The sequence below is a fragment of the Phyllobates terribilis genome, unplaced genomic scaffold (assembly GCF_046119375.1).
Source record: "Phyllobates terribilis strain yellow unplaced genomic scaffold, ASM4611937v1 Scaffold_7__3_contigs__length_470593459, whole genome shotgun sequence".
Classification (NCBI taxonomy): domain Eukaryota; kingdom Metazoa; phylum Chordata; class Amphibia; order Anura; family Dendrobatidae; genus Phyllobates; species Phyllobates terribilis.
In genome coordinates this window covers 113,940,128-113,963,459 of record NW_027362767.1, presented here as the reverse complement: position 1 = coordinate 113,963,459, position 23,332 = coordinate 113,940,128, and the positions used below count along the sequence as shown (strand labels likewise).

Sequence of the window (23,332 nt, the reverse complement as noted above, 5' to 3'; positions counted from 1 at the left end):
TCCCCGGGTGTCCTGCAAAAACTGAGTTATGGTGTGCCTCGATCACCTTTTGTCGCAACTGATCTGGAACAAACAATCTCCCTGGAGGTCCAACAGGGGCGTCCCCCTGAGCCTCCAATACCTCCTCCTCCAGCTCAGAGCATACTGCCGAAACCACCACCCCCCGTCTGAAGGATAGGAATCGGGTCGTCCGTATTCCCGGCCCCCGGGAAACTACGAGATAAGGCATCCGCCTTTACATTTTTTGACCCAGGACGATATGTAACGACAAAATTAAACCTGGTAAAAAACAATGACCACCTAGCTTGTCTGGGATTCAGACGTTTCGCGGACTCCAGATATAGCAGGTTCTTGTGATCGGTGATGACGGTGACCGGATGAACAGCCCCCTCCAGAAAATGGCGCCACTCCTCAAAAGCTAACTTAATGGCCAAGAGTTCCCTATTGCCGACATCGTAATTCCTCTCAGCGGACGACAATTTTTTAGAGAAAAAGGCGCACGGATGCCACTTACCAGGGGACGAACCCTGTGACAATACTGCTCCCACCCCTACCTCGGAAGCGTCTACCTCTACAATGAATGGCTGAGACGCATCAGGTTGAATGAGTATGGGCGCCGAGGCAAAACATTTTTTCAAAGAGGAGAATGCTTGACAAGCCTTGTCAGACCACCTAGAAAAATCCGTCCCCTTTTTAGTCATGTCAGTGAGAGGCTTAACCATGGACGAGAAATTACGAATGAACTTCCGGTAATAATTAGCAAACCCCAGGAAACGTTGTAGTGCCTTAAGATTCTCTGGCCGATCCCACTCAAGAACTGCCCGCACTTTCCCAGGGTCCATACGAAAACCGGACGCTGAAACCAGGAAGCCTAAAAACTGGAGTTCCTGTACGGCGAACACACACTTTTCCCACTTGGCATACAGTTTATTATCCCGCAAGATCTGTAACACCTGCCTAACGTGCTCCTGATGAGACACCAGATCCGGCGAGTAAATTAGGATATCATCCAGATATATGACAACAAACTGTCCCACCAAGCGGCGAAAAATGTCATTAACAAAGTGTTGGAACACCGCCGGGGCATTAGTCAGACCGAATGGCATGACAAGGTTCTCATAATGCCCCTCCGGAGTGTTAAACGCCGTCTTCCACTCATCCCCCTCCTTCATCCTAATCAGATTGTACGCCCCCCTGAGATCCAACTTAGAAAACCATTTGGCGCCCACGATCTGATTAAAGAGATCGGGAATAAGTGGGAGCGGATACGGATCTCGGACCGTAATCCGATTAAGTTCACGGAAATCCAGGCAAGGGCGTAGGCCTCCATCTTTCTTCTTAACAAAGAAGAACCCCGCAGCCACCGGTGAAGATGAAGGTCTAATATGCCCCTTAGCCAGACTTTCTGAGATATAATCCTTCATGGCCTGCCTCTCAGGACCAGAAAGGTTATACAACCTAGCTTTAGGTAACTTGGCCTCAGGGAGCAGTTTTACAGAACAGTCATACACGCGATGAGGAGGTAGTTCCTGACACCCTTTCTCCAAGAATACATCCTCAAAGTCCGCCAGAAATGGAGGTAAGACCCAAGGAGTAACCGCACCAATGACCGTGTTCATGCAGTTTTTATTACAGAATTTACTCCATTGGCTTATCTCCCTGGTTTGCCAATTAATAACCAGGTTATGCTTAGCTAACCAAGGAAGGCCCAACACAATAGGAGTGGGAAGACCCTCCAACACGTAGCAAGACAACAGTTCTTTATGTATTGCCCCCACTTGAAGTTTTACGTCATGCACAACTTGCAAAAAACTTCCCTGCCCGAGAGGCCTGGCATCGATCGAGAATATGGGGATGGGTTTAGCCAACTCACTCAACCGCATACCTTGAACCCGGGCAAACCGAGCATCAACCAGATTAGCCCCGGCCCCACTATCCAGAAGAACAGATATCCTCTCAGTTCTCGTACCCACCACCACCTCCGCCGGTACGAGAAACTGAGACGAACCTAGGGACGAAATACCTACTCCCAGATTGCCGTCCACCACACAACCTGGGATCAACAGTTTTCCGACGACTCTTCACTCTGCAAGGGACGGGATGGACACCCCCCAATAAAATGTCCCTTTCTCCCGCAGAAGAAACACCTTCCTGCCTTATGGCGCACCACCGGTCCCCTCCCCCGAAATGATGTCCCTCCTAATTGCATAGGCTCCTCTGGACTGACCAGGGGAACCACCATATGAGGGGACCTTGTAGGAGGTGGAGTCATCACAGGGGGTAGAGTTATCCCGCACCTCTCCCGAAGCCGTCTGTCCACGCGAATAGCGAGGGCCATAGCGGCCTCCAGAGACACGGGAGAGTCATACTGTGCCAACACATCCTGTAATTTGTCGGATAAACCATGACAAAACTGGCTCCTAAGAGCCGGGTCATTCCACTGGGTGTCCGTGGCCCACCTACGAAACTCCGAACAGAATTCCTCCGCCGGACGATCTCCCTGCTGGATCCTACGTAACTTAGACTCAGCAAGGGAGATCCGATCTGGGTCATCATATACGAGTCCCAGGGCAGCGAAAAACCTATCCACTGACTGGAGAGCCGGGGAACCCAGGGGAAGAGAGAACGCCCAAGATTGTGGGTCCCCTTGTAGGAGCGAGATGACAATTCCCACCCTTTGTTCTTCACTCCCCGATGACCGAGGCCGCAGCCGAAAGTACAATTTACATGCCTCCCGGAAAACAAAAAACTTGTCCCGCCCCCCAGTGAACCTATCAGGGAGAGCTACTTTAGGTTCTGGTCCGGCTTGCTCCTGAGGATGCCAAACCTTGGACCTAACGTCCGCCAGCTCCATGGACAAACTCTGCAATTGCCGAGCTAGACCGGCTACTGGATCCATAGTAGCTGGAGAAAAACTAAGTGGGTCGGTGAAAATGTCACGCTGTCTCTGTATACTGGAGGTAGGGGGCCTAAGCTGACCCTAAGCTGGGGCCCTGACTAATCCCTCAACCTGGAGGTACTGTTAAAGGTACAGAGGTCCAGGCCGCCAGCGTAACCCCTACCTCCTGAAGATCCCTGCACCTCAGTAATCTAGTCCTGAGAAGGACCCCGATCACAACCAAAGGGAACAAGAAATAATATGCCCAAACACAGTATTTAGACGAACGAGACAGTACAAGGGAAAAACCAAAACCACCTTGCATACAAACAACTTCTCAACTACAACAGAGGGAAAACCAACGGGAAAGGAGATAAATGATAAAGCGAGGAAAGGGAAAAAACACTTCCAAATACACTTATCTCAGCAACTCCAAACACCACGATCCGCTCTGTCAGTCTGAATGAAATGCTTTCACCGACACCTCCCAAACAGACCAGCAGGTATATGAAGGAGTCTCACTACAGAAGTATTGATTGCAGCTGGGCGAGGCTGGACCTCATCTAGCCCAGAGAGAGAGAGAGAGAATTAACTCCCTCACTGCCGAGAAACACAAAGCACCAACAAGTCAGCTGCGAGAAGTCAGGCTGTGTACTCGTGACGATCTTCGTGGCAACACACCCGTGACACCTGCACACACTGACTGGGGTGTCAGCACACTCTGCTATGCACACACCAACTTGAGTGTCAGCAAACTCTGCCCTGCACACACCGACTGGGGTGTCAGCACACTCTGCCCTGAACACACCGACTGGGGTGTCAGCACACCCAGCCCTGCACACACTGACTGTGGTGTCAGCACACTCTGCTATGCACACACTGACTTGAGTGTCAGTACACTCTGCCCTGCTCACACCGACTGGGGTGTCAGCACACTCTGCCTTGCACACACTGACTAAGCTATCTGCACACTCTGCCCTGCACACACTGACTGGTGTGATAGCACACTCTGCCCTGCACACATTGACTGCTGAGATAGCACACTCTGCCCTGCAAACACTGACTAAACTGTCTACACACACTGCCCTGCACACACTGACTGGGGTGTCAGCACACTCTGCCTTGCACACACTGACTAAGCTATCTGCACACTCTGCCCTGCACACAATGACTGGGGTGTCAGCACACTCTGCCCTGCACACACTGACTGGGGTGTCAGCACACTCTGCCCTGCACACCCTGACTGGGGTGTCAGCACACTCTGCCCTGCACACCCTGACTGGGGTGTCAGCACACTCTGCCCTGCTCACACCGACTGGGGTGTCAGCACAATCTGCCTTGCACACACTGACTAAGCTATCTGCACACTCTGCCCTGCACACACTGACTAAGCTATCTGCACACTCTGCCCTGCACACACTGACTGGTGTGATAGCACACTCTGCCCTGCACACACTGACTGGTGTGATAGCACACTCTGCCCTGCAAACACTGACTTAGCTGTCTACACACACTGCCCTGCACACACTGACTGGGGTGTCAGCACACTCTGCACTGCACACACTGACTGGGGTGCGAGCACAATCTGTCCTGCACACACTGACTAGGGTGTCAGCACACTCTGCCCTGCACACACTGACTGGGGTGTCAGCACATTCTGCCCTGCACACACTGACTGATGTATCTGCACACTCTGCCCTGGACACACTGACTGATGTATCTGCACACTCTGCCCTGCACACACTGACTGGGGTGTCAGCACACTCTGCCCTGCACACACTGACTGGGGTGTCAGCACACTCTGCTATGCACACACCGACTTGAGTGTCAGCAAACTCTGCCCTGCACACACCGACTGGGGTGTCAGCACACTCTGCCCTGAACACACCGAATGGGGTGTCAGCACACCCAGCCCTGCACACACTGACTGTGGTGTCAGCACACTCTGCCCTGCACACACTGACTGTGGTGTCAGCACACTCTGCCCTGCACACACTGACTGTGGTGTCAGCACACTCTGCCCTGCACACACTGACTGGGGTGTCGGCACACTCTGCCCTGCACACACTGACTGGGTTGTCAGCACACTCTGCCCTGCACACACCGACTGGTGTGTCAGCACACTCTGACCTGCACACACTGACTGGTGTGTCAGCACACTTTGTCCTGCAGACACTGACTGATGTATCTGCACACTCTGCCCTGCACACACTGACTGGTGTGTCAGCACACTCTGCCCTGCACACACTGACTGGGGTGATAGCACACTCTGCCCTGCACACACTGACTGCTGAGATAGCACACTCTGCCCTGCAAACACTGACTAAACTGTCTACACACACTGCCCTGCACACACTGACTGGGGTGTCAGCACACTCTGCACTGCACACACTGACCAGGGTGTCAGCACATTGTGCCCTGCACACACTGACTGGGGTGTCAGCACACTCTACCCTGCACACACTGACTGGTGTGTCAGCACACTCTGCACAGACTGACTGTGGTGTCAGCACACTCTGTCCTGCACACACTGACTGGGTTGTCAGCACACTCTGCCCTGCACACACCGACTGGTGTGTCAGCACACTCTGCCCTGCACACACTGACTGGTGTGTCAGCACACTTTGTCCTGCACACACTGACTGGAGTGTCAGCACACTCTGCCCTGCACACACTGACTGGGGTGTCAGCACACTCTGCTCTGCACACACTGACTGGTGTGATAGCACACTCTGCCCTGCACACACTGACTGGGGTGTCAACACACTCTGCCCTGCACACACTGACTGGTGTGTCAGCACACTCTGCCCTGCACACACTGACTGGAGTGTCAGCACACTCTGCCCTGCACACACTGACTGGGGTGTCAGCACACTCTGCTCTGCACACACTGACTGGGGTGATAGCACACTCTGCCCTGCAAACACGGACTAAACTGTATACACACACTGCCCTGCACACACTGACTGGGGTGTCAGCACATTCTGCACTGCACACACTGACTAGGGTGTCAGCACATTGTGCCGTGCACACACTGACTGGGGTGTCAGCACACTCTACCCTGCACACACTGACTGGTGTGTCAGCACACTCTGCACAGACTGACTGTGGTGTCAGCACACTCTGTCCTGCACACACTGACTGTGGTGTCAGCACACTCTGTCCTGCACACACTGACTGGGGTGTCAGCACACTCTGTCCTGCACACACTGACTGGGGTGTCAGCACACTCTGTCCTGCACACACTGACTGGGGTGTCAGCACACTCTGCCCTGCACACACTGACTGGGGTGTCAGCACACTCTGCCCTGCACACACTGACTGGGGTGTCAGCACACTCTGCCCTGCACACACTGACTGGGGTGTCAGCACACTCTGCCCTGCACACACTGACTGGGGTGTCAGCACACTCTGCCCTGCACACACTGACTGGGGTGTCAGCACACTCTGCCCTGCACACACTGACTGGGGTGTCAGCACACTCTGCCCTGCACACACTGACTGGGGTGTCAGCACACTCTGCCCTGCACACACTGACTGGGGTGTCAGCATACTCTGCCCTGCACACACTGACTGGGGTGTCAGCATACTCTGCCCTGCACACAGTGACTGGGGTGTCAGCATACTCTGCCCTGCACACAGTGACTGGGGTGTCAGTACACTCTGCCCTGCACACAGTGACTGGGGTGTCAGCACACAGTGACTGGGGTGTCAGCACACACTGACTGGGGTGTCAGCACACTCTGCCCTGCACACACTGACTGGGGTGTCAGCACACTCTGCCTTGCACACACTGACTAAGCTATCTGCACACTCTGCCCTGCACACACTGACTGGTGTGATAGCACACTCTGCCCTGCACACACTGACTGGTGTGATAGCACACTCTGCCCTGCAAACACTGACTTAGCTGTCTACACACACCGCCCTGCACACACTGACTGGGGTGTCAGCACACTCTGCACTGCACACACTGACTAGGGTGTCAGCACATTCTGAACTGCACACACTGACTGGGGTGTCAGCACAATCTGCCTTGCACACACTGACTAAGCTATCTGCACACTCTGCCCTGCACACACTGACTGGTGTGATAGCACACTCTGCCCTGCACACACTGACTGGTGTGATAGCACACTCTGCCGTGCAAACACTGACTAAACTGTCTACACACACTGCCCTGCACACACTGACTGGGGTGTCAGCACACTCTGCACTGCACACACTGACTAGGGTGTCAGCACATTGTGCCCTGCACACACTGACTGGGGTGTCAGCACACACTGCCCTGCACACACTGACTAGGGTGTCAGCACACTCTACCCTGCACACACTGACTGGTGTGTCAGCACACTCTGCCCTGCACAAAGTGACTGGGGTGTCAGCATACTCTGCCCTGCACACCCTGACTGGGGTGCCAGCACACTCTGCCCTGCACACCCTGACTGGGGTGTCAGCACACTCAGCCCTGCACACACTGACTGGTGTGTCAACACACTCTGCCCTGCACACACTGACTGGGGTGTCAGCACACTCTGCCCTGCACACACTGACTGGGGTGTCAGCACACTCTGCCCTGCACACACTGACTAGGGTGTCAGCACATTGTGCCCTGCACACACTGACTGGGGTGTCAGCACACTCTACCCTGCACACACTGACTGGTGTGTCAGCACACTCTACCCTGCACACACTGACTGGGGTGTCAGCACACTCTGCCCTGCACACACTGACTGGGGTGTCAGCACACTCTGCCCTGCACACACTGACTGGGGTGTCAGCACACTCTGCCCTGCACACACTGACTGGGGTGTCAGCACACTCTGCCCTGCACACACTGACTGGGGTGTCAGCACACTCTGCCCTGCACACACTGACTGGGGTGTCAGCACACTCTGCCCTGCACACACTGACTGGGGTGTCAGCACACTCTGCCCTGCACACACTGACTGGGGTGTCAGCACACTCTGCCTTGCACACACTGACTGGGGTGTCAGTACACTCTGCCCTGCACACACTGACTGGGGTGTCAGCATACTCTGCCCTGCACACAGTGACTGGGGTGTCAGCACACTCTGCCCTGCACACAGTGACTGGGGTGTCAGTACACTCTGCCCTGCACACACTGACTGGGGTGTCAGCACACTCTGCCCTGCATACACTGACTGGGGTGTCAGCACACTCTGCCCTGCACACACTGACTGGGGTGTCAGCACACTCTGCCCTGCACACACTGACTGGGGTGTCAGCACACTCTGCCCTGCACACACTGACTGGGGTGTCAGCACACTCTGCCTTGCACACACTGACTAAGCTATCTGCACACTCTGCCCTGCACACACTGACTGGTGTGATAGCACACTCTGCCCTGCACACACTGACTGGTGTGATAGCACACTCTGCCCTGCACACACTGACTTAGCTGTCTACACACACTGCCCTGCACACACTGACTGGGGTGTCAGCACACTCTGCACTGCACACACTGACTAGGGTGTCAGCACATTCTGAACTGCACACACTGACTGGGGTGTGAGCACAATCTGTCCTGCACACACTGACTAGGGTGTCAGCACACTCTGCCCTGCACACACTGACTGGGGTGTTAGCACATTCTGCCCTGGACACACTGACTGATGTATCTGCACACTCTGCCCTGCAGACACTGACTGGGGTGTCAGCACACTCTGCCCTGCACACACTGACTGGGGTGTCAGCACACTCTGCTATGCACACACCAACTTGAGTGTCAGCAAACTCTGCCCTGCACACACCGACTGGGGTGTCAGCACACTCTGCCCTGAACACACCGACTGGGGTGTCAGCACACCCAGCCCTGCACACACTGACTGTGGTGTCAGCACACTCTGCCCTGCACACACTGACTGTGGTGTCAGCACACTCTGCCCTGCACACACTGACTGTGGTGTCAGCACACTCTGCCCTGCACACACTGACTGTGGTGTCGGCACACTCTGCCCTGCACACACTGACTGGGGTGTCGGCACACTCTGCCCTGCACACACTGACTGGGTTGTCAGCACACTCTGCCCTGCACACACCGACTGGTGAGTCAGCACACTCTGCCCTGCACACACTGACTGGTGTGTCAGCACACTTTGTCCTGCAGACACTGACTGATGTATCTGCACACTCTGCCCTGCACACACTGACTGGGGTGTCAACACACTCTGCCCTGCACACACTGACTGGTGTGTCAGCACACTCTGCCCTGCACACACTGACTGGGGTGTCAGCACACTCTGCCCTGCACACACTGACTGGGGTGTCAGCACACTCTGCCCTGCACACACTGACTGGTGTGATAGCACACTCTGCCCTGCAAACACTGACTAAACTGTATACACACACTGCCCTGCACACACTGACTGGGGTGTCAGCACACTCTGCACTGCACACACTGACTAGGGTGTCAGCACATTGTGCCCTGCACACACTGACTGGGGTGTCAGCACACTCTACCCTGCACACACTGACTGGTGTGTCAGCACACTCTGCACAGACTGACTGTGGTGTCAGCACACTCTGTCCTGCACACACTGACTGTGGTGTCAGCACACTCTGTCCTGCACACACTGACTGGGGTGTCAGCACACTCTGCCCTGCACACACTGACTGGGGTGTCAGCACACTCTGCCCTGCACACACTGACTGGGGTGTCAGCACACTCTGCCTTGCACACACTGACTGGGGTGTCAGCACACTCTGCCCTGCACACACTGACTGGGGTGTCAGCATACTCTGCCCTGCACACAGTGACTGGGGTGTCAGCACACTCTGCCCTGCACACAGTGACTGGGGTGTCAGCACACTCTGCCCTGCACACAGTGACTGGGGTGTCAGCACACTCTGCCCTGCACACACTGACTGGGGTGTCAGCACACTCTGCCCTGCACACACTGACTGGGGTGTCAGCACACTCTGCCTTGCACACACTGACTAAGCTATCTGCACACTCTGCCCTGCACACACTGACTGGTGTGATAGCACACTCTGCCCTGCACACACTGACTGGTGTGATAGCACACTCTGCCCTGCAAACACTGACTTAGCTGTCTACACACACCGCCCTGCACACACTGACTGGGGTGTCAGCACACTCTGCACTGCACACACTGACTAGGGTGTCAGCACATTCTGAACTGCACACACTGACTGGGGTGTCAGCACAATCTGTCCTGTACACACTGACTAGGGTGTCAGCACACTCTGCCCTGCACACACTGACTGGGGTGTCAGCACATTCTGCCCTGCACACACTGACTGATGTATCTGCACACTCTGCCCTGCACACACTGACTGGGGTGTCAGCACACTCTGCCCTGCACACACTGACTGGTGTGTTAGCACACTCTGCCCTGCACACACTGACTGATGTATCTGCACACTCTGCCCTGCACACACTGACTGGGGTGTCAGCACACTCTGCCCTGCACACACCGACTGGGGTGTCAGCACACTCTGACCTGCACACACCGACTGGGGTGTCAGCACACTCTGACCTGCACACACCGACTGGGGTGTCAGCACACTCTGCCCTGCACACACCGACTGGGGTGTCAGCACACTCTGCCCTGCACACACCGACTGGGGTGTCAGCACACTCTGCCCTGCACACACCGACTGGGGTGTCAGCACACTCTGCCCTGCACACACCGACTGGGGTGTCAGCACACTCTGCCCTGCACACACCGACTGGGGTGTCAGCACACTCAGCCCTGCACACACCGACTGGGGAGTCAGCACACTCTGCCCTGCACACATTGACTGGGGTGTCGGCACACTCTGCCCTGTACACACTGACTGGGGTGTCGGCACACTCTGCACTGCACACACTGACTGGGGTGTCGGCACACTCTGCCCTGCACACACTGACTGGGGTGTCGGCACACTCTGCCCTGCACACACTGACTGGGGTGTCAGCACACTCTGCCCTGCACACACTGACTGGGGTGTCAGCACACTCTGCCCTGCACACACTGACTGGGGTGTCAGCACACTCTGCCCTGCACACACTGACTGGGGTGTCAGCACACTCTGCCCTGCACACACTGACTGGGGTGTCAGCACACTCTGCCCTGCACACACTGACTGGGGTGTCAGCACACTCTGCCCTGCACACACTGACTGGGGTGTCAGCACACTCTGCCCTGCACACACTGACTGGGGTGTCAGCATACTCTGCCCTGCACACACTGACTGGGGTGTCAGCATACTCTGCCCTGCACACAGTGACTGGGGTGTCAGCATACTCTGCCCTGCACACAGTGACTGGGGTGTCAGTACACTCTGCCCTGCACACAGTGACTGGGGTGTCAGCACACAGTGACTGGGGTGTCAGCACACAGTGACTGGGGTGTCAGCACACACTGACTGGGGTGTCAGCACACTCTGCCCTGCACACACTGACTGGGGTGTCAGCACACTCTGCCTTGCACACACTGACTAAGCTATCTGCACACTCTGCCCTGCACACACTGACTGGTGTGATAGCACACTCTGCCCTGCACACACTGACTGGTGTGATAGCACACTCTGCCCTGCAAACACTGACTTAGCTGTCTACACACACCGCCCTGCACACACTGACTGGGGTGTCAGCACACTCTGCACTGCACACACTGACTAGGGTGTCAGCACATTCTGAACTGCACACACTGACTGGGGTGTCAGCACAATCTGCCTTGCACACACTGACTAAGCTATCTGCACACTCTGCCCTGCACACACTGACTGGTGTGATAGCACACTCTGCCCTGCACACACTGACTGGTGTGATAGCACACTCTGCCGTGCAAACACTGACTAAACTGTCTACACACACTGCCCTGCACACACTGACTGGGGTGTCAGCACACTCTGCACTGCACACACTGACTAGGGTGTCAGCACATTGTGCCCTGCACACACTGACTGGGGTGTCAGCACACACTGCCCTGCACACACTGACTAGGGTGTCAGCACACTCTACCCTGCACACACTGACTGGTGTGTCAGCACACTCTGCCCTGCACAAAGTGACTGGGGTGTCAGCATACTCTGCCCTGCACACCCTGACTGGGGTGCCAGCACACTCTGCCCTGCACACCCTGACTGGGGTGTCAGCACACTCTGCCCTGCACACACTGACTAGGGTGTCAGCACACTCTACCCTGCACACACTGACTGGTGTGTCAGCACACTCTGCCCTGCACAAAGTGACTGGGGTGTCAGCATACTCTGCCCTGCACACCCTGACTGGGGTGCCAGCACACTCTGCCCTGCACACCCTGACTAGGGTGTCAGCACACTCTGCCCTGCACACACTGACTGGGGTGTCAGCACACTCTGCCCTGCACACACTGACTGGGGTGTCAGCACACTCTGCCCTGCACACACTGACTGGGGTGTCAGCACACTCTGCCCTGCACACACTGACTGGGGTGTCAGCACACTCTGCCCTGCACACACTGACTGGGGTGTCAGCACACTCTGCCTTGCACACACTGACTGGGGTGTCAGTACACTCTGCCCTGCACACACTGACTGGGGTGTCAGCACACTCTGCCCTGCACACAGTGACTGGGGTGTCAGCACACTCTGCCCTGCACACAGTGACTGGGGTGTCAGCACACTCTGCCCTGCACACACTGACTGGGGTGTCAGCACACTCTGCCCTGCATACACTGACTGGGGTGTCAGCACACTCTGCCCTGCACACACTGACTGGGGTGTCAGCACACTCTGCCCTGCACACACTGACTGGGGTGTCAGCACACTCTGCCTTGCACACACTGACTAAGCTATCTGCACACTCTGCCCTGCACACACTGACTGGTGTGATAGCACACTCTGCCCTGCACACACTGACTGGTGTGATAGCACACTGTGCCCTGCACACACTGACTTAGCTGTCTACACACACTGACTGGGGTGTCAGCACACTCTGCACTGCACACACTGACTAGGGTGTCAGCACATTCTGAACTGCACACACTGACTGGGGTGTGAGCACAATCTGTCCTGCACACACTGACTAGGGTGTCAGCACACTCTGCCCTGCACACACTGACTGGGGTGTTAGCACATTCTGCCCTGCACACACTGACTGATGTATCTGCACACTCTGCCCTGGACACACTGACTGATGTATCTGCACACTCTGCCCTGCAGACACTGACTGGGGTGTCAGCACACTCTGCCCTGCAGACACTGACTGGGGTGTCAGCACACTCTGCCCTGCACACACCGACTGGGGTGTCAGCACACTCTGCCCTGAACACACCGACTGGGGTGTCAGCACACCCAGCCCTGCACACACTGACTGTGGTGTCAGCACACTCTGCCCTGCACACACTGACTGTGGTGTCGGCACACTCTGCCCTGCACACACTGACTGGGGTGTCGGCACACTCTGCCCTGCACACACTGACTGGGTTGTCAGCACACTCTGCCCTGCACACACCGACTGGTGAGTCAGCACACTCTGCCCTGCACACACTGACTGGTGTGTCAGCACACTTTGTCCTGCAGACACTGACTGATGTATCTGCACACTCTGCCCTGCACACACTGACTGGGGTGTCAACACACTCTGCCCTGCACACACTGACTGGTGTGTCAGCACACTCTGCCCTGCACACACTGACTGGGGTGTCAGCACACTCTGCCCTGCACACACTGACTGGGGTGTCAGCACACTCTGCCCTGCACACACTGACTGGTGTGATAGCACACTCTGCCCTGCAAACACTGACTAAACTGTATACACACACTGCCCTGCACACACTGACTGGGGTGTCAGCACACTCTGCACTGCACACACTGACTAGGGTGTCAGCACATTGTGCCCTGCACACACTGACTGGGGTGTCAGCACACTCTACCCTGCACACACTGACTGGTGTGTCAGCACACTCTGCACAGACTGACTGTGGTGTCAGCACACTCTGTCCTGCACACACTGACTGTGGTGTCAGCACACTCTGCCCTGCACACACTGACTGGTGTGATAGCACACTCTGCCCTGCAAACACTGACTAAACTGTATACACACACTGCCCTGCACACACTGACTGGGGTGTCAGCACACTCTGCACTGCACACACTGACTAGGGTGTCAGCACATTGTGCCCTGCACACACTGACTGGGGTGTCAGCACACTCTACCCTGCACACACTGACTGGTGTGTCAGCACACTCTGCACAGACTGACTGTGGTGTCAGCACACTCTGTCCTGCACACACTGACTGTGGTGTCAGCACACTCTGTCCTGCACACACTGACTGGGGTGTCAGCACACTCTGCCCTGCACACACTGACTGGGGTGTCAGCACACTCTGCCCTGCACACACTGACTGGGGTGTCTGCACACTCTGCCCTGCACACACTGACTGGGGTGTCAGCATACTCTGCCCTGCACACAGTGACTGGGGTGTCAGCACACTCTGCCCTGCACACAGTGACTGGGGTGTCAGCACACTCTGCCCTGCACACAGTGACTGGGGTGTCAGCACACTCTGCCCTGCACACACTGACTGGGGTGTCAGCACACTCTGCCCTGCACACACTGACTGGGGTGTCAGCACACTCTGCCTTGCACACACTGACTAAGCTATCTGCACACTCTGCCCTGCACACACTGACTGGTGTGATAGCACACTCTGCCCTGCCAACACTGACTTAGCTGTCTACACACACCGCCTTGCACACACTGACTGGGGTGTCAGCACACTCTGCACTGCACACACTGACTGGGGTGTCAGCACATTCTGAACTGCACACACTGACTGGGGTGTCAGCACAATCTGTCCTGTACACACTGACTAGGGTGTCAGCACACTCTGCCCTGCACACACTGACTGGGGTGTCAACACATTCTGCCCTGCACACACTGACTGATGTATCTGCACACTCTGCCCTGCACACACTGACTGGGGTGTCAGCACACTCTGCCCTGCACACACTGACTGGTGTGTCAGCACACTCTGCCCTGCACACACTGACTGGGGTGTCAGCACACTCTGCCCTGCACACACTGACTGGGGTGTCAGCACACTCTGCCCTGCACACACTGACTGGTGTGATAGCACACTCTGCCCTGCAAACACTGACTAAACTGTATACACACACTGCCCTGCACACACTGACTGGGGTGTCAGCACACTCTGCACTGCACACACTGACTAGGGTGTCAGCACATTGTGCCCTGCACACACTGACTGGGGTGTCAGCACACTCTACCCTGCACACACTGACTGGTGTGTCAGCACACTCTGCACAGACTGACTGTGGTGTCAGCACACTCTGTCCTGCACACACTGACTGTGGTGTCAGCACACTCTGTCCTGCACACACTGACTGGGGTGTCAGCACACTCTGCCCTGCACACACTGACTGGGGTGTCAGCACACTCTGCCCTGCACACACTGACTGGGGTGTCTGCACACTCTGCCCTGCACACACTGACTGGGGTGTCAGCACACTCTGCCCTGCACACAGTGACTGGGGTGTCAGCACACTCTGCCCTGCACACAGTGACTGGGGTGTCAGCACACTCTGCCCTGCACACACTGACTGGGGTGTCAGCACACTCTGCCCTGCACACACTGACTGGGGTGTCAGCACACTCTGCCTTGCACACACTGACTAAGCTATCTGCACACTCTGCCCTGCACACACTGACTGGTGTGATAGCACACTCTGCCCTGCACACACTGACTGGTGTGATAGCACACTCTGCCCTGCCAACACTGACTTAGCTGTCTACACACACCGCCCTGCACACACTGACTGGGGTGTCAGCACACTCTGCACTGCACACACTGACTGGGGTGTCAGCACATTCTGAACTGCACACACTGACTGGGGTGTCAGCACAATCTGTCCTGTACACACTGACTAGGGTGTCAGCACACTCTGCCCTGCACACACTGACTGGGGTGTCAACACATTCTGCCCTGCACACACTGACTGATGTATCTGCACACTCTGCCCTGCACACACTGACTGGGGTGTCAGCACACTCTGCCCTGCACACACTGACTGGTGTGTTAGCACACTCTGCCCTGCACACACTGACTGATGTATCTGCACACTCTGCCCTGCACACAGCGACTGGGGTGTCAGCACACTCTGCCCTGCACACACCGACTGGGGTGTCAGCACACTCTGACCTGCACACACCGACTGGGGTGTCAGCACACTCTGACCTGCACACACCGACTGGGGTGTCAGCACACTCTGCCCTGCACACACCGACTGGGGTGTCAGCACACTCTGCCCTGCACACACCGACTGGGGTGTCAGCACACTCTGCCCTGCACACACCGACTGGGGTGTCAGCACACTCAGCCCTGCACACACCGACTGGGGAGTCGGCACACTCTGCCCTGCACACATTGACTGGGGTGTCGGCACACTCTGCCCTGTACACAATGACTGGGGTGTCGGCACACTCTGCCCTGCACACACTGACAGGGGTGTCGGCACACTCTGCCCTGCACACACTGACAGGGGTGTCGGCACACTCTGCCCTGCACACACTGACTGGGGTGTCGGCACACTCTGCCCTGCACACACTGACTGGGGTGTCGGCACACTCTGCCCTGCACACACTGACTGGGGTGTCGGCACACTCTGCCCTGCACACACTGACTGGGGTGTCGGCACACTCTGCCCTGCACACACTGACTGGGGTGTCGGCACACTCTGCCCTGCACACACTGACTGGGGTGTCGGCACACTCTGCCCTGCACACACTGACTGGGGTGTCGGCACACTCTGCCCTGCACACACTGACTGGGGTGTCGGCACACTCTGCCCTGCACACACTGACTGGGGTGTCGGCACACTCTGCCCTGCACACACTGACTGGGGTGTCGGCACACTCTGCCCTGCACACACTGACTGGGGTGTCGGCACACTCTGCCCTGCACACACTGACTGGGGTGTCGGCACACTCTGCCCTGCACACACTGACTGGGGTGTCGGCACACTCTGCCCTGCACACACTGACTGGGGTGTCGGCACACTCTGCCCTGCACACACTGACTGGGGTGTCGGCACACTCTGCCCTGCACACACTGACTGGGGTGTCGGCACACTCTGCCCTGCACACACTGACTGGGGTGTCGGCACACTCTGCCCTGCACACACTGACTGGGGTGTCGGCACACTCTGCCCTGCACACACTGACTGGGGTGTCGGCACACTCTGCCCTGCACACACTGACTGGGGTGTCGGCACACTCTGTCCTGCACACAGTGACTGGGGTGTCAGCACACTCTGCCCTGCACACACTGACTGGGGTGTCGGCACACTCTGCCCTGCACACACTGACTGGGGTGTCGGCACACTCTGCCCTGCACACACTGACTGGGGTGTCGGCACACTCTGTCCTGCACACACTGACTGGGGTGTCGGCACACTCTGCCCTGCACACACTGACTGGGGTGTCAGTACTCTCTGCCCTGCACACACTGACTGGGGTGTCTGCACACTCTGCCCTGCACACACTGACTGGGGTGTCAGCACACTCTGCCCTGCACACACTGACTGGGGTGTCTGCACACTCTGTCCTGCACACACTGACTGGGGTGTCAGCACACTCTGCCCTGCACACACTGACTGGGGTGTCAGCACACTCTGCCCTGCACACACTGACTGGGGTGTCAGCACACTCTGCCCTGCACACACTGACTGGGGTGTCAGCACACTCTGCCCTGCACACACTGACTGGGGTGTCAGCACACTCTGCCCTGCACACACTGACTGGGGTGTCGGCACACCCTGCCCTGCACACACTGACTGTGGTGTCGGCACACCCTGCCCTGCACACACTGACTGGGGTGTCGGCACACTCTACCCTGCACACACTGACTGTGGTGTCAGCACACTCTGTCCTGCACACACTGACTGTGGTGTCAGCACACTCTGCCCTGCACACACTGACTGGGTTGTCTGCACACTCTGCCCTGCACACACTGACTGGGGTGTCGGCACACTCTGCCCTGCACACACTGACTGGGGTGTCGGCACACTCTGCCCTGCACACACTGACTGTTGACTTGTGTCTGATTCACCGTGAAGCAATCAGGGACGTCAGTGTGAGGAGAACAAGTCTCAGCACGTGACTCCGGGTGCACGCACCGAGTCCGCAGCGCTACACGTGACCTCCCCCGGGTGCAGGCTCCGCCTCTGCAGCGCTACACGTGACCTCCCCCGGGTGCAGGTTCCGCCTCCGCAGCGCTGCACCGGCCCTGTTGTAAGCGCGTCCCCGCAGTCACGGAACCTGCACCCTCGCCTGTCGTAAGTGGCCTCGCGCCTCCGGTGCCCGCAGACTTCTCCGGTGTGTGGACAGTTTGGCTCCTCGTGTGACAGGTGCAGTGTCGGCATTGCGAGGGTCATATCTTTAACCCCTTAATAATCGGTCTATATAGGGTTCTTAAAGGCGTAGTCTATGATTCATTAATAATGTGGGAGAAATGCAGTGAGGGGGTGGGGGGGAGCACTACTTGGTTGTATCTCCCAGACACAAGTGACCACTGCAGACAATCAGCAACCAAAATAATCTTTTTAACTTTCTTAAGCCTCAAAAAAAGTTGCAAAAACCTCAAGGTTTCTTTTTTTTTTTTTTTTTTACAGCCCTGGAAAAAAAATGGTCTTATGTAATGGACGGTGTTATTAGTCTGCCCGGGGGGCCCCTCTGGAAGTTGGGTCTGTTCATATGGAGGGGCTGAGTCTGCTCCACAGGTGGCCGGTGCCGGCTGCATTATACAGATGGCGGCCATCGCTGTTTAACCACTTAAATGCTGCTGTAAATCTGTGAGCCCATATCCACCCGCAGCCTGTGCCCTGTTCTCTTTCCACTGTGTCCCACAAAAATCCTGCAAATTTTGGTGTTTTCACTCGGCCATTTTTTTTTAATTTGTCCGTTGCAGAGGGATCACTTATGCCAGTTCCCTAATGCCACGGCCCCTCTATCAGTATTTGGTCAGTATTCGGTCAGTATTTTATCTCAGGAGTGAGAGCCAAAACCAGATGAGGAGCAATCAGAGAAAAGGTATAATAGAAACAAGTCACCAATTCTGCATTTATCACCCACTCCTGGTTTTGGCTCCCACTCCTGAGAAAAAATACTGACAAAATACTGATAGTGGGACCATGGCCTCAGGGCAGGTTAACATGGATCAGAACCACCACTCCAGCGCTCTTATAATAAAAAGTCTGGAGTGGTGCTGTAAACCAACTGCACCACAATGGTCAGAGCTGGGGTGTGACGTCACAGCTGGTCTAATTCCTGACTAGATCCTAATTCCGGTCCCTGACAAGAGTAGGATTTGTGGCTACTCGTCTGAGCGTCTATCTCCTGCACGCCCCCTCATTAAGACTCGTGTTAACATGAGGCAGGGCCTTTATCCTTCAGCTGTTTCCCCTGCAAAAAAATGCTAAGTCAACACTGCAGACAGTAACAGACACCAGGAGCAGCAGCGGAGGCTCGGTGCTGGACTCGGTGAAGGTAAAACTAGCAAACAACAAAAAAAAACTGCAGGTGGGGAACAGGGATTTTGCTAAACCAGAAAAGCACCATATATGTCCCCCTAACCGTCGTGCATATCTTCTCGATCACACAGGTGTCCGCTCTATATTTTCTCATGAGAATCAGATCGCACTCACCTATACAAGTCTATGGGTTGTGTTTAAAACATCAGACTGCACTCTGATATCACCCGAGTGCAGTGTGATTCTCTCCAACATCCGCAATGGAGGAGATGGAGAAACTAATTTCTTAGTCTCCGCACCTGTGCTGTGCTTCTCTCATTTTCTCCCGGCCCGAGCATGACAGCTGCGTAGAAATACATGAAGCGTTCATGCTTTGGTCAGGAGAGCCGCCGGCCAGTCCGAGCACTGTTCTGATTTATACGGCCTTCTGGCTGCGTCCTTATACAAATGGTATAACACCGTGAATCATGGTGTGTATGGTTTTTGTTTGAAAGCCCGAGATTATGCTTGCAACCAAAGTGCAAAAAAAATGTTATGGTGCCACAATAATAGTGCACTAGGATGCTTTCTGTCACAGCCCACTCCCAAAGTAGAAGGGCCCCAATATACCTTTCCCCATCTGTCACGACTCTGTTGTTGTCCCTAACACTAGGGGCGCCCTTGCTTGCCCTGTTTCCTGGATTACTTCTGATGGTGAAGACACTGGGGCCACATACCTTGTTTGAGCTCCTGGATTTTCCCTCAGTCTATTCCCACCCAGGGAAGAGGGAAGTAGTAGTGTATGGTAATACACCAACCAGACTAGCAAGGTAATACGTACAAAGATAAAGGAATATACCACACATACAAATATATTCACACAAACAACAGAGGTAAACACTGGGGAGTGGAGGATGGGGGGGGGAACAAAGTAGGAGAAGGAGGGGATAAACACACAACCAAAACCATGCAACAGTCTTAGATAAATCCACCAAACGCCTTCTCAAACTAAACTACAACTACCATGAAGCTAGTTCTGGCAATGACTTCTTGCCAGAGGCGAGTGTATCTATATAAGAGGGGAGTGGCTTCTGACTCCTCTCTCTGTTGCGGTAATCCCGTGACACCATCCCTCCCAACCAGAAGGCAAGAGCGGTGGTCAGGGATCATCGAAGCTTAAGGAGAGCCATGCGTGCTCTGAGCATCCATCCCAGTAGAGCTAAAGCCTCGATCTAGAGCAGCTCTCCTCCTGAAGATGACCATCCAGGGGTTAAAACTGATGACCACAAACTCCCTGCTAGACCAGTCAGGTGGGAACCTATAAGTGAAGCACACCCCGAAAGAGTCCTACCGCTGGACACTCTTACACTGTGTGTCACTTGTTTGTATACTGTCCAGACCTTAAAATTCTCCCATTTTAACCAGAAGGCCCAGATTAAGGGTCAGTGCTTAGATCGATTGAAAAAAGAAGTGTCTGATATGCCGGGAAACTTCATTGGGGGTCTCATGCCCAGAGTGATCAGTCACCCTAGGGTCACCATTCCTGGGGCACTTATTTGACCTCATCTGAACGGATGTCCATATAAGCCACCCAGGCGTGCACCCCGAAGCCTGCACCCAGTGTGTATTGCTTCTATCTACTACAGCCGCCCAGGTGTAACCGCTGGTGTGAACGACGCTGCACTTAATCTTCACCAAAAGGCCGAGAAGATGAATTTTGCTTTAAATTGATGTGGATTTTTGGGGAGGAATCCAAGCAGAAAATGTATGATAAATGCTCCAGGTGGAGATGCGGCCTTATGGCTGAGAGTCACGGCTGTGTGACTGTTAACAACGCAGGAAAATCATATTTATTTATTTTTTTGTGTTGGGATCAGAGTCTGCCCCGGATTATTTGCACGCTTATAGGATTTGCTATTATATGCTACTGTGCTCAAAATAGCCCGGCTTAGCTCCGTGTGCTAAATGAACGGCTTCGTAGTATTTTTATTTTTTTTTTCTACGTAATGTTTATAATAGATATTAATGAATGAATCTGAGTAAAGAAACATTTTTTGGCATAATTGTATTTTAGAAAATCTTCTCTAAATGTTATGTATTATCTCTACCGCAAGGAAAACTTTCCATTTCACTACTGTCCGTCTTCTAAAATTGCCTGCGGAGTTTACACCAAATAGTTATTTTTTTATTTATTTCTTATAATTCTAATTACCATGAATTCTTTACTTTGCAGGAAATTCAGTTTTGGCTTCAATATGGACCCGGTCCCGGATACAGACTTTCTAAGCCGGTTCATTGGGACCAGTATAAAGATTACCACTATCCATGGATGCTTTCAGGGGGAGCTGTTTCATATTGATGCGGCTCGGGCCATCATTTTAGTTAAAGGTGAGTAAATGTTCTTGTGTATCTAGTCATTCTAGGATCTATACTGCAATGTGCAGAAATAATTTAAGCACATTTCTTCTGTAAGGATTGCGGATTAAAAAACAAAACAAACTGGTCAATATTTCATTTTGAATGAGCAAACTGGCACAAAATCTGTAAAGCATCAGTTAGATGGGTTTATCACTGGCAGACGCAGACAGGAAAGGGCCCCTGTGACAGAGCAATATATGGGCCCTTTGCAGCCCAAGAGCTCTTAAAATCCAGAATTGCATTTGCTTTGGAGGTAGAAGTGGCCTCCTTACATCTTGGGCCCATGTGCGGCTGCACAGGTATCAGCAGTGATATGTCCGCCCCTGGGCTTTATCCAGCTCTGTGGTTAAAAAAAAAATGAACTAACAGGCAGGTAGTTGCCTGTTGTGCCCAGCGCCGATCTCTGCCACCCAAGAGCCATCACAGAACGCTCCTGCCAGCGATTCAGCCGCTTCCTCTGACATCACGTCTACAGCAGGGCCGTCGAGTCAGAGTCTTTGTTCATTTTGGTGGAGTCGGTATATAATAGAGCAACTCCTAAAATATATACTAAATTGGGTACAGTAGTTCAATGCAGTTTGTGGGTAATATTTTTTTCATAAGAATTTGGTAAAGTTATGAAATGTCCTATTCCTGATCTAAGGGTCTAGACTTTTAGCTGAGATGAATCTGTGCTACAGTAAATTTATCACTTAAACATGAGCCATGTATGAGGGAGTCGGAGTCGTGGAAATTGAGGGGTCGTAGGTTTGGCTTACCAACTCCACAACCCTGATCTACACTGCGGTGGCTTCTCTTCCGCTTAGGTGGCGTCTACAGGGCGGCGGCTTCTCTTCTGCTGAGGTGGCATCTACAGGGCGGCGGCTTCTCTTCTGCTGATGTGGCGCTTGCAGGGCGGCAGCTTCTCTTGCGCTAAGGTGGCGCCTACAGGGCGGCAGCTTCTCTTCTGCTGATGTGGCGCCTACAGGGCGGCGGCTTCTCTTCTGCTGAGGTGGCGCCTACAGGGCGGCGGCTTCTCTTCTGCTGAGGTGGCGCCTACAGGGCGGCGGCTTCTCTTCTGCTGAGGTGGCGCCTACAGGGCGGCGGCTTCTCTTCTGCTGAGGTGGCGCCTACAGGGCGGCGGCTTCTCTTCTGCTGAGGTGGCGCCTACAGGGCGGCGGCTTCTCTTCTGCTGAGGTGGCGCCTACAGGGCGGCGGCTTCTCTTCTGCTGAGGTGGCGCCTACAGGGCGGCGGCTTCTCTTCTGCTGAGGTGGCGCCTACAGGGCGGCGGCTTCTCTTCTGCTGAGGTGGCGCCTACAGGGCGGCGGCTTCTCTTCTGCTGAGGTGGCGCCTACAGGGCGGCGGCTTCTCTTCTGCTGAGGTGGCGCCTACAGGGCGGCGGCTTCTCTTCTGCTGAGGTGGCGCCTACAGGGCGGCGGCTTCTCTTCTGCTGAGGTGGCGCCTACAGGGCGGCGGCTTCTCTTCTGCTGAGGTGGCGCCTACAGGGCGGCGGCTTCTCTTCTGCTGAGGTGGCGCCTACAGGGCGGCGGCTTCTCTTCTGCTGAGGTGGCGC

General features: G+C 55.0%; 1 protein-coding gene across 1 annotated transcript in view; it reads left to right on the top strand.

Moving 5' to 3' along the window:
* The first annotated feature begins 19,064 nt into the window (after positions 1–19,064).
* The window catches only part of LOC141155381 (piRNA biogenesis protein EXD1-like), a 107,950-nt gene continuing 103,682 nt past the window's right edge, over positions 19,065–23,332 (top strand). The window contains exons 1-2 of the mRNA XM_073642252.1: positions 19,065–19,141; positions 21,595–21,753. Of these exons, the coding sequence (XP_073498353.1) occupies positions 19,065–19,141; positions 21,595–21,753 (236 nt within the window). The remainder of the gene's footprint in view (positions 19,142–21,594; positions 21,754–23,332) is intronic.